Raw genomic sequence first — 12,091 nt, forward strand, 5'->3', positions numbered from 1 at the left:
GGACACCAACATTGGGAGACACCAACATTGGGAGATATCAAATGCGGTGACACCAACACTGGGGGACACCAATATTGGGGGGACACCAACATTGGGGGACACCAAATGGGGGGACACCAACACTGGGGGACACCAATATTGGGGGACACCAAATGGGGGTCACCAACACTGGGGGACACCAATACTGGGGGGACATGGATATGGGGGACACCAAGATGGGGGGACACCAACATTGGAAGACACCAAGATGGGGGGACACCACACACTGGGGGACACCAACATTGGAAGACACCAAGATGGGGGGACACCAACATTTGGGACACACACACCAAATGGGGGGACACCAACATTGGAAGACACCAAGATGGGGGGACACCAACATTGGGGGACACCAAATGGGGGGACACCAACATTGGGGGACACCAATATTGGGACACACCAAATGGGGGGACACCAACATTGGGGGACACCAAATGGGGGGACACCAACATTGGAAGACACCAAGATGGGGGGACACCAACATTGGGACACACCAAATGGGGGGCCGGGGCCATGGGGGTCCCCACCAGCCCCACGGCGCGGGGTCCCTACCTGCTGGCACTCCTGGAGGAACCTCTGCAGCTCGAGGTGCTCCTGGAGCCTCCGTGCCCGCTCCTGCGCCAGCTCCTGGTTCCGGTGGCTCCTACGGGCGCCCGTGGGGACACCATCACCGAGGGGATCCCAACTAGGAGCACCCAACGCCGGTGCCCGTTGCGCGCCTCCCTTGGGTGCTGACGGCACCTACTTGGCCCGGAGCCGCTCCACGGCCTCGGCCACGCGCTCGCCGTAGAGGTTGCCCTGGCGCTGGAGGCTCTCGCCGGCCTCCAGAACCCCTTGGACCCTTTGGTTGTGCAGCTCCATGGTGGTGCCGAAGTCCTTGTGCGCCTTGATGGCGCTGGCGACCCCTTCCACGGAGCGCGGCAGCTCCGCGCCCGCCAGCGCCGCCTCCTGGCCGGGCGATGGAAGCGCTAGGGTTGGGGTTGGGGTTAGGGTTAGGGTTGGGGTTGGGGTTAGGGTTGGGGTTAGGGTTGGGGTTAGGGTTGGGGTTAGGGTTAGGGTTGGGGTTGGGTTAGGGTTGGGGTTAGGGTTGGGGTTAGGGTTAGGGTTAGGGTTAGGTTTGGGGCAGCTCTGCCCAGCCCGCATCCAGCTTCTGCACCCATTGCTGCAGGGACAGGTTGGGCACCTCGGTGCCCTCCATGGCCAGCAGGTCGCTGGCGGCGCGGATGCGCACGTAGTCCTCCTCGTGCCCGTCGATCTCCTCCTTGAGGGCCCCGTGCCGGCTCAGCATCGCCTCGGCCGCCGCCAAGCTCGCCGGCACCTCCTCGTCGGCCGCCGCCGCTTGGGTCTTCACCAACCAAGCCAGGAACGTGTCCAGGTCGTGGATGAAGGCCTGGAGGCGCCCGGCCACGCTCAAGGAATCCTCGCACCCCTGCAGCGCCCGTTGGAGCCCGTCCCATTCCTCGTGGATCTCCTCGAAGGGCACCAGGATCTCCAGCGCCCGGCCCGGGTGGGAAGCGGCCAAAGCTTCCCCTTCCCGTTGCAGCTCCACCAAGCGCGGCTCCAGCACCACCAGCGCCGCCTCCATGGTGGAAAGGCGCCGTTGCAAGGCCAAGATGCCGCCGAGGCCGTCGCCGGTGCCGGAGCGCGTGGCCTCGATGGCCTTCCGCTTGTCCCGCACCTGGGCCTTCACCTCGGCGCACTCCAGGAGGTGGTTCTGGATCTGCAGCACCGAGCTCAGTTGGGTCTTCTTGGTCTCCACCAGCTCCACCACCCGGTTCCACCTGTGGGGACCCGGCACGGCCATGGCAATGCTTGGGCATCGCATAGGGTTAGGGTTAGGGTTAGGGTTATGGTTAGGGGTTAAGGTTATCGTTAGGGGTTAATGTTAGGGTTATGGTTAGGGTTAATAGTTAGGGATCCACATTTTGGCATCAGGAAGGAGCCCCCAAACAGGTTGGGACCCACCTCTGAACATTAGAAAGGAAACCCAAAACCAGGTTGTGTTCCACCTTTGGGCATCAGCAAGGACCCCCAAATCAGTTTGGGATCCACCTTTGGGCATCACAAAGGAGCCCTGAAAGCAAGTTCGGATCCACCTTTGGGCTTCCAAAGAGACCTCCAAATCAGTGTCGTACCTGCTGTTGAGGTGGTCCTGGCACGCTCGGACCTCCTCGGAGCTGGGGTGTCCTCCATCCACCAACTGCTGCACCACTTGGTTGACGTCCAGGATGCGGCCCATGACGCTGTTCATCTCCTGGTCCAGGCTCTCGAACCTGGCGAGAGGACGGGAGCGATGGGGCCCAACCCCACTGCGCCGGAGCGGATCCGGGCCCCGCTTCCCACCGCATCCCACCTGTGCTGGACCACCTCGACCTCATCCAGCTCCTCCGGCACCACCATCCTCTCCAACCACTGCTCCTTCTCGTCCACCCACACCTCGCAGGCGTGCACCTCGCTGAACATCCGGTAGACGGCCAAGGCGTCCTGCAGCCACTGCTGCCGCAGCACGGCCACCTCGGCCACCTCGCCGTAGAGCTGCTCCACCTCCACCACCCGGATCTGCACGTCCACGCCTTGGCGATGCTCGGGGGCCAAGAGCCCCAGCTGCTGGCGCAGGGCGGCCACGGCCACGCGGTGCTTCTCCACCTGGGCCAGGACGGCGCGGTGCTGGCGCAGCAGCGCTCGGCTCGAGTGCTCGTCGTGGCCGAAGTCGTCGCTGGACACCACGCGGTACGTGTCCTGCAGCCACGCCACCAGGTCGTCCGTCTCGGCGCTGAACTGGAAGAAGCCCAGCGCCTCCTGCAGGCGCTGCTGGTGCAGCCCCGTGGCCTCCTCCAGCTTCTTCCAACGCAACCAAACCGCCCGCGTCTTCTCCTGGATGCCGGCGGTGCCGGCGCTCGCCTTGGCCAGGAGCTGCTCGCCTTTCTTCATGCTCTGGTGCAGCAGCGCCCGGCGCCCGCCCAGCTCGCCCAGCATGCTCTGGTGCTTCTTGGTGAGCGCCAAGACGCTGCTCAGGTCCCGGCCGCACCGTTTGGTGCCCAAGATGCGCTCCTTCTCCCGGATCCAGGCCTCGGCTTCCTCCATCTCCTGGTAGAAGGCCCAGAGCTGGCGCGAGTCCTCCAGGTCCCGGCGCCGCCGCGCCGCCAGCTCCCGCAGCTCCTCCAGGCACGTCCGCACGTGGTGCACGCGGTTGCAGATGATCTGAGGGTCGCAGGGCTGGTACCCTGCGCCGGGAGAGCCGGCTCCAGCACCTCCGATGAGATCCAGCATCCCCCCATGGCTCCCAATGGGGACCCGGCCCCGTTGAGCTCCAGCATCCCCCCATGGCTCCTAATGGGGACCCAGCCCTGTTACCCTCCAGCATCTCCCCATGGTTCCCAATGTGGACCCGGCCCCGTTACCCTCCAGCATCTCCCCATGGCTCCCAATGGGGACCCAGCCCTGTTACCCTCCAGCATCTCCCCATGGCTCCCAATGGGGACCCGGCCCCGTTACCCTCCAGCTCGGAGAACTTGAGCGCGGCCGCGTTGAGCGCCTGCACGCGCTCGCTCTGGGCGCTGATGTCGGCCTCCAGCAGCCCCTGCTTCTGCAGCAGGTCCTCCACCTCCAGCAGGTGCTTCCCCAGCTCCTTGGACAGCAGCAGCCCCTGCGGAGGGCAACGGGAGGCAAGGGGACCTCAGCGAGGGTGGGGATGTGATGGGTGCTCAATCGCCCATTGGGGATGCGATGGGTGCTCAATCGGCCATTGGGGATGTAATGGGTGCTCAATCGCCCATTGGGGATGCGATGGGTGCTCAATCGTCCATTGGGGATGCGATGGGTGCTCAATCGTCCATTGGGGATGCAATGGGTGCTCAATCGTCCATTGGGGATGCGATGGGTGCTCAATCGTCCATTGGGGATGCGATGGGTGCTCAATCGTCCATTGGGGATGCGATGGGTGCTCAATCGGCCATTGGGGATGTAATGGGTGCTCAATCAGCCATTGGGGATGCGATGGGTGCTAAATCAGCCATTGGGGATGTGATGGGTGCTCAATCGGCCATTGGGGATGCAATGGGTGCTCAATCGCCCATTGGGGATGCAATGGGTGCTCAATCGGCCATTGGGGATGCAATGGGTGCTCAATCGGCCATTGGGGATGCGATGGGTGCTCAATCGGCCATTGGGGATGCAATGGGTGCTCAATCGGCCATTGGGGATGCGGTGGGTGCTCAATCGGCCATTGGGGATGCAATGGGCGCTCAATCGTCCATTGGGGATGCAATGGGTGCTCAATCGTCCATTGGGGATGTAATGGGTGCTCAGTCAGCCATTGGGGATGCGATGGGTGCTAAATCAGCCATTGGGGATGTGATGGGTGCTCAATCGGCCATTGGGGATGCAATGGGTGCTCAATCGTCCATTGGGGATGCAATGGGTGCTCAATCGGCCATTGGGGATGCAATGGGTGCTCAATCGTCCATTGGGGATATGATGGGTGCTCAATCACCTATTGAGGTCATCATGGGTGCCATCACCCATTGAAGATGCAAGGGGTGCTCAGTCGCCCATTGGGGACACAATGGGCACTCAATCACCTATTGAGGACGTGATGGGTGCTCAATCACCCACTGGGGACACGATGGGCCCTCAATCTCCCGTTGAGGACACAATGGGCACTCAGTTGCCTATTGAGGATGCGATGGGTGCTCCATCACCCATTGAGGACACAATGGGTGCTCAGTTGCCTATTGAGGATGCAATGGGTGCTCCATCACCCATTGAGGACACAATGGGTGCTCAGTTGCCTATTGAGGACGCGATAGGCCCTCAATCTCCCATTGAGGACGCAATGGGAGCTCCATCACCCATCGGGGATGCAACAGGCCCTCAATCTCCCATTGAGGATGCAATGGGAGCTCCATCACCCATTGAGGATGCAATGGGTGCTCCATCACCCATTGAGGACGTGATGGGCCCTCAATCTCCCATTGAGGACGCAATGGTTGCTCCATCACCCATTGAGGACATGATGGGCTCTCAATCTCCCATTGAGGACGCAATGGGTGCTCCATCACCCATCAAGGATGCAACAGGCCCTCAATCTCCCATTGAGGACGCAATGGGTGCTCCATCACCCATCAAGGATGCAACAGGCCCTCAATCTCCCATTGAGGATGCAATGGGTGCACCATCATCCATTGAGGACATGATGGGCCCTCAATCTCCCATTGAGGACGCAATGGGTGCTCCATCACCCATCGGAGATGCAACAGGCCCTCAATCTCCCACTGAGGACGCGGCGAGCCCTCCATTGCCCGTTGAGTTCCGGCTCCCACCTGCATCTCCTCCATCCAGTCGATCATGTGCACCATCTCCTGGAAGATCCTCTGCAGGGCCAGGTTCTGCTCGAGGCGGGCGCGGCGGGCGCGCAGCAGCTCCCCCAGCAGCGCCCATTGCCGCAGGACGTTGTCCTTCTGGGCGCCGATGCGCCGCGTGTCGTAGTAGCCGCCGGCGGCCACCTCCAGCGCCAGCTCCACCACGGCCTGGATGCGCTCGTGGTAGGAGGAGATGTCGGCCTCGATGGCCTCGTGCTTCTTCATGGCCGCCTCCACCGCCGGCAGGTCGTAGCCGAAGTTGTCCTGGGGTGAGGGGAGGTGGGAGCGGTGGGGTGGGAATGGGGTGGGAGTGGGGTGGGAACGGGTGAAAGGGATGGGAGGGGAGAGAAAAGATGGGAAGGGGTGGAAGGGGTGGGAAGGGATGGAAAGGGGTGGAAAGGGAGGGGAAAGGGGTGGAAAAGGATTGAAAGGGATGGAAATGGAAGAAAAAGGATGGAATGGGATGGAATGAGGTGGAATGGGATGGAAAAGGAGATGGAATGGGATGGAAAGGCAGGGAAAGGGAGGGGAAAGGGGTGGGAATGAAGAAAAAGGATGGAATGGGTGGAAAGATGGAAGGAAAGGGAGGGGATGGAATGGGATGGGGAAGAAAAAGGGAATGGAAAAGTATTGAAAGGGATAGAATGGGGTGGAATGGAAGGGTGGAAAAGGATGGAATGGGAAGGGATGGGATGGAAGGGGATGGAAGGGGAGGGAAGGGGAGGGAAGGGGATGGAGAAGGATGGAAAGGGATGGGAAGGGAAGGGAAGGGAAGGGAAGGGAAGGGAAGGGAAGGGAAGGGAAGGGAAGGGAAGGGACGCGAAGTGCCCCCGACCTGCGAGACGAGGCGCTGGTTCTCCTGCAGCCACGTCTCCCTCATGGCCACCTTATGGTCGAAGCGCTGGGCCAGCAGCTCCAGCTTCTCCTGGCGGATGAGCTCCCGGCGCAGCGCCACCTCCCGCTCGTGCTCCGCCTTCTCCAGGCAGCTCCAGGCCTTGGGAATGGGGCGGGATACACACACATGGGGGTCACCAATGGGGGCGTGCAACGGGGCCATCCCCATCCCCTCTTTGCTCCCCCCCTGCCCGGTACCTTGTTGATGTCCGCGATGCTCTTGCCCTCGCTGGGCACGTAGAGCCTGCGGTCGGTGGCGCGGAGCTTGCTCTGGATGCTGAAGAGCAGCACCTCCAGGTTGCCCTTCTCTTGGAACCTGTGGGGCAGGAGCCGGGCATGGCCATGGGGGTGCTGAACCCATTGTGTGGGTCCCATCCTGCCCCATAGCCAGGGCCTCACTTGACCGGCTTCTCCAGGGTGCAGAAGGCGGTGAAGGCCTGGAGCTGCTGCTGCACCCCCAGCAGGGAGTTGGCGAACTTCTGGGTGCCGATGACGGCGATGGTTTGGTGGATCCAGGCCAGCAGCGCGGCCGCCAGCGCCTCGTAGCGCTCCACGATGGCCTCGATCTCCATGGCCTGGTCCAGCACCTGAGGGGATGCGGGAGGAGGGCAAAGAACCCTCTTGAGATCCAATGTGGGGTTTGGATGGGTCTGGGTGATGGAGGGGGGGATGGAACCCTCTTGAGATCCAATGTGGGGTTTGGATGGGTCTGGGTGATGGAGGGGGGGATGGAACCCTCTTGAGATCCAATGTGGGGTTTGGATGGGTCTGGGTGATGGAGGGGGGGGCGGAACCCTCTTGAGATCCAATGTGGGGTTTGGATGGGTCTGGGTGATGGAGGGGGGACAAAGAACCCTCTTGAGATCCAGTGTGGGGTGTGGAGGGGTCTGGGTGATGGAGGGGGAGGCGGAACCCTCTTGAGATCCAATGTGGGGTTTGGATGGGTCTGGGTGATGGAGGGGGGCAAAGAACCCTCTTGAGATCCAATGTGGGGTTTGGATGGGTCTGGGTGATGGAGGGGGGGCAAAGAACCCTCTTGAGATCCAATGTGGGGTTTGGATGGGTCTGGGTGATGGAGGGGGGGGCGGAACCCTCTTGAGATCCAATGTGGGGTTGGGGGGGGTGATGGAGGGCTCAGAGCCATGGAAACAGGGGTGGGACATCCCTATAAAGACAAGGATGGGACATCCCTATAAAGACAAGGATGGGACATCCAATGGAGACAAGGATGGGACATTCCATGGAGCCAAGGATGGGGCATCCCACAGAACCAAGGATGGGACATCCAATGGAGACAAGGATGGGATGTCCCACAGAACCAAGGATGGGACATCCCATGGAGCCAAGGATGGGACATCCAATGGAGACAAGGATGGGACATCCCATGGAGACAAGGATGGGACATCCAATGGAGACAAGGATGGGACATCCAATGGAGACAAGGATGGGGCATCCAATGGAGACAAGGATGGGATGTCCCACAGAACCAAGGATGGGGCATCCCATGGAGCCAAGGATGGGACATCCAATGGAGACAAGGATGGGGCATCCCATGGAGCCAAGGGTGGGACATCCAATGGAGGCAAGGATGGGGCGTCCCACAGAACCAAGGATGGGGCATCCCATGGAACCCCATGGAGGGCATCATCCCAAACCCACCTTCCCGATGCGCTTCCCCTCCACCGCCAGCGCCTTCATCTTGGAGAAGTAGTGGTAGAAGGACACCACGTAGGTGATGATGGACTTCTCATCGGGGTCCTCCATGTTCACATCTGATGGGGCGGGGGGGAAAGCTCTGGTCCCCATAGGGCCACCAAGGCTCCTTGGAGGTGGGAGATGAAGGCAGAGGGAGCAGAGGACCCCCCACCCCCCCCGCCGTGGGGTGGCCCCATCCTTACCCTCGGGGTCCAGGAGCTTGCTGAGCCCCAGGTGCTGCTCGGCCGTGTTGAAGGCCTGCTGCAGGTTGAAGGTGGCGTTGGACTTGGTGAGCTTGTGGAAGTCAACGAGATCCGGCCTATGGGGGGGGGACACAGCCCCATGGAGCCCCCCAGGCCACGGAGGGGACCCAAGGGATGGATGGGGTCACCCCCATGTCCGTGCCCCCCCCCCAAAGCAAACCTGTGCTTGTGGATGAGGGCGTTGAAGGCCAACCCATCCCTCCAGCTTGTGGTGAAGTTCTGGATGTTCACCTCGGGGTAGCTGGGGGGAAAGGGGGGAATGGGGTGGGAAGGGAAGGAAAAGGGAGGGAAAGGGGTCAGAAGGGATGGGAAGGGGTGGGAAGCGTGGGAAGGGATGGGAAGGGGTGGGAAGGGGTGGGAAGGGATGGGAAGGGATGCAATGGGGTGGATGGGGGTGGGAAGGGGATGGAATGGGGTGGATGGGGGTGGAACAGGGTGGAATGGGGTCACCCGGTGCCGGCCCTGCCCCGGCCATGGGAGCTGCCAGGGCTGGGCCCCCCCTCACCCCGCCGTCTTCATCTGGCACCAGAGCAGCAGCGCGTCCTTGGCCGAGCGCGTCTCCCGGTTGTCCTCGGTCTTGATCTTGATGACCTGGATCTGGGGCAGGGCCATGGAGCATCGGCGGCTCAGGGCCAGGCCCCCAGGGCCGGGGGGCAGCCCCATGGCGCTACCTGGAAGCGGAGGATGATGGTCCAGATGAGGCCCAGCGTCAGGCGGTGGTTGCCGTCCACGATGTCGTGGGAGCCCACGTTCTCCAGGTGCACGCGCTGCTCCTTGAGGAACTGCAGCGCCTTGTCCACGTTCTCCAGGGAGTGGATGCGCATCCGGCCCCGCGTCGGCTTGGGCTGGGGAGGCGCCGTGGCCCGGCTCGGAGGGGGTCCTTCCGCCCAGTGCAACCCAACCCAACCCAACCCAACTCAACCCAACTCAATGCAACACAACCCAGCTCAACTAAACCCAACCCAACCCAACTCAATGCAACACAACCCAGCTCAACACAACCCAACTGAACCCAACCCAACTAAACCCAACCCAAGCCAATGCAACCCAACCCAATCCAACTTAACTCAACCCAAATTAACCCAACCCAACTTAATGCAACACAACCCAGCTCAACACAACCCAACTGAACCCAACCCAACTAAACCCAACCCAAGCCAATGCAACCCAACCCAATCCAACTTAACTCAACCCAACTTAACCCAACCCAACTTAACCCAACTCAACTCAACCCAATGCAACCCAACCCAACAGAACTCAAACCAACTCAACTCAACCCAATCCAATCTAACCCAACCCAACTCAATCCAATCCAACCCAACCCAATCCAACCCAACTCAACCCAACCCAACCCAACCCAGATGGTGGTGGATGGAGCTGGGAAGGGCCCAGCTCAAGTTAACCCAATGGTTGATGGAGCTGGAGGACGATGGGGAGGACCCAACTCAACCCAAGCCAACCCAACGGTTGATGGACCTGGGTGGGGATGGGAAGATCTCAACTCAACCCAACCCAAATGGTTGATGGACCTTGGCTGTGGTTGGGAGGTCCCAACTCAACCCAAATGGTGATAGATGGGACCTGGGCGGTGATGGGAAGGTCCCAACCCAACCCAACCCAACCCAACGGTTGATGGAGCTGGAGGACGACGAGGAGGTTCCAACCCAACGCTTGCTGTCCCTCGCCCATGGCTGGAAGGACCCAACTGACCCCAAGCGCCCACAGATGGGTCCCCATCGACCCCACTGGATGCCATGGTGGGGGGCGCCCCCCCATCCCTCACCAGCTGCTCCCCGGAGAGCACCTCAAGCAGGCGCGTGAGGACGAAGCCGTCGCGGAGGTCGCAGTAGAGGTCCCCGACGCGGCAGGAGGCGCGCGCCAGGTGCGCGTTCACCCACTTGGTGAAGGTCTTCTTCTGCACCGCGTCGCGCTCGTCTGCGGGGGGCAGCACCGAGAGCCAGTGGGGATGGGGGGGACCCAACCCCTATGTGAGCAGCAGTGGGGATGGGAACCCAACCCCTATGGGGGGGCATCAATGGGGATGGGGAACCCCAACCCCTATGTGAGCATCAGTGGGGATGGGAACCCCAACCCCTATGTGAGCAGCAGTGGGGATGGGACCCCAACCCCTATGGGGGGGCATCAATGGGGATGGGGAACCCCAACCCCTATGTGAGCATCAATGGGGATGGGAACCCCAACCCCTATGGGGGGGCATCAATGGGGATGGGGAACCCCAACCCCTATGTGAGCATCAATGGGGATGGGACCCCAACCCCTATGTGAGCATCAATGGGGATGGGACCCCAACCCCTATGGGGGCATCAGTGGGGATGGGACCCCAACCCCTATGGGGGGGCATCAATGGGGATGGGACCCCAACCCCTATGGGGGGGCATCAATGGGGATGGGGAACCCCAACCCCTATGTGAGCATCAATGGGGATGGGACCCCAATGCCTATAGGGGGGCATCAATGGGGATGGGGAACCCCAACCCCTATGGGGGCATCAGTGGGGATGGGACCCCAACCCCTATGGGGGGGCATCAATGGGGATGGGACCCCAACCCCTATGGGGGGGCATCAATGGGGATGGGAGCCCAACCCCTATGTGAGCATCGTTGGGGAGGGAACCCCAGCCCCTATGGGGGGCATCAATGGGGAGGGAACCCCAGCCCCTATGGGGGGGCGGGGGCCTGCCCCCCACCTGCCAAGGCCTTGATGCGGGAGCACTCGAAGAGCTTGGCCGGGCCCGCGGGGTCCTCCCAGGGGCTGGGGTTGTTGTTGTGCTGCTCCATGAGCTCCACCTCGGCCGCCATGGGGCTGGGGGGCACGCGGGGGGGGGGGGGGGGGGTATGGGGGGGGGGGGGGGGTTATGGGGGGGTTATGGGGGGATATGGGGGGTTATGGGGGGTATGGGGGGGTGGGTGCATAGGGGGCTATAAGGGGGGTAGGGGGGGGGGTTATGGGGGGGTAGAGGGGGGGTACGGGGGGTAGAGGGGGATTATAAGGGGGGGTATAGGGGGGTATGGGGGGGTATGGAGGGTTATAAGGGGGGTATAGGGGGTTATCAGTGGGGTGTAAGGGGGGAGATATGGGGTGTATAGGGGGTTATAAGGGGGTATGAGCGGTTATGGGGGGGTATGGGGGGGTAGAGGGGGATTATAAGGGGGGCATAGGGGGTATGGGGGTTATAAGGGGGGTATAGGGGGGTTATAGGGAGTATCAGTGGGGTGTAAAGGGGGAGATAGGGGGTTATAAGGGGGAATGGGGGCGTTATGGGGGGGTATGGGGGGTATGGGGAGTTATAAGGGGGATATAGGGGGTTATGGGGGGTTATAGGGGGGTATCTGGGGGTATAATGGGGGAGATGGGGGTGTATGGGGGGTTATAAGGGGGTATAGGGGAGGTATGGGGGCTATGGGGGGACATGGAGGGCACATGGGGACATGCATGGGGACATGGGAGGACAGGGGTATGGGGGGGATATGGGGGTTGTATGGATGGGTATGGGGGGACATGGGGGGCACAGGACCCCCCCCCAACCCCCTATAGACCCCCCTCTGATCCCCATCTCCCCCTATGGACCCCATGGAACCCCCCCATAACCCCCATAGCCCCCTATAGACCCGGCCTGCAGCCTCCTATATCACCCCCCAGGACCCCACCCAGACAGCACTGAACCCCCCTATACCCCCCCGTAGGCCCCTATAGACCCGCTATAGCCCCCTATACACCCCCTATAGCCCTCTGTAGCCCCCTACACCCCCCCATACCCCCTATAGCCCCCTATAGACCCGCTATAGCCCCCTATAGCCCCCTATACACCCCCTATAGCCC

At 61.7% G+C, this 12,091-nt stretch overlaps 1 protein-coding gene across 1 annotated transcript; it reads right to left on the bottom strand.

The window, feature by feature from the left end:
- Positions 1–591: 591 nt before the first annotated feature.
- LOC130608505 (spectrin beta chain, non-erythrocytic 4-like) lies at positions 592–11,088 on the bottom strand (the record flags this gene model as incomplete). The annotated part of the gene is made up of 17 exons (XM_057426427.1): positions 592–682; positions 785–1,072; positions 1,152–1,820; positions 2,175–2,312; positions 2,393–3,263; positions 3,535–3,685; positions 5,361–5,663; positions 6,235–6,393; positions 6,492–6,609; positions 6,693–6,880; positions 7,953–8,065; positions 8,192–8,307; positions 8,412–8,492; positions 8,757–8,848; positions 8,923–9,096; positions 10,035–10,186; positions 10,959–11,088. Coding segments are annotated over 17 exons (3,834 nt in total), but the record flags the coding sequence as incomplete, so codon positions are not given.
- Positions 11,089–12,091: the final 1,003 nt, after the last annotated feature.

The sequence above is a fragment of the Pezoporus wallicus genome, unplaced genomic scaffold (assembly GCF_028554395.1).
Source record: "Pezoporus wallicus isolate ANWC-B61680 ecotype Strahan unplaced genomic scaffold, APGP_CSIRO_Pwel_v1 contig_14670, whole genome shotgun sequence".
NCBI lineage: Eukaryota > Metazoa > Chordata > Aves > Psittaciformes > Psittacidae > Pezoporus > Pezoporus wallicus.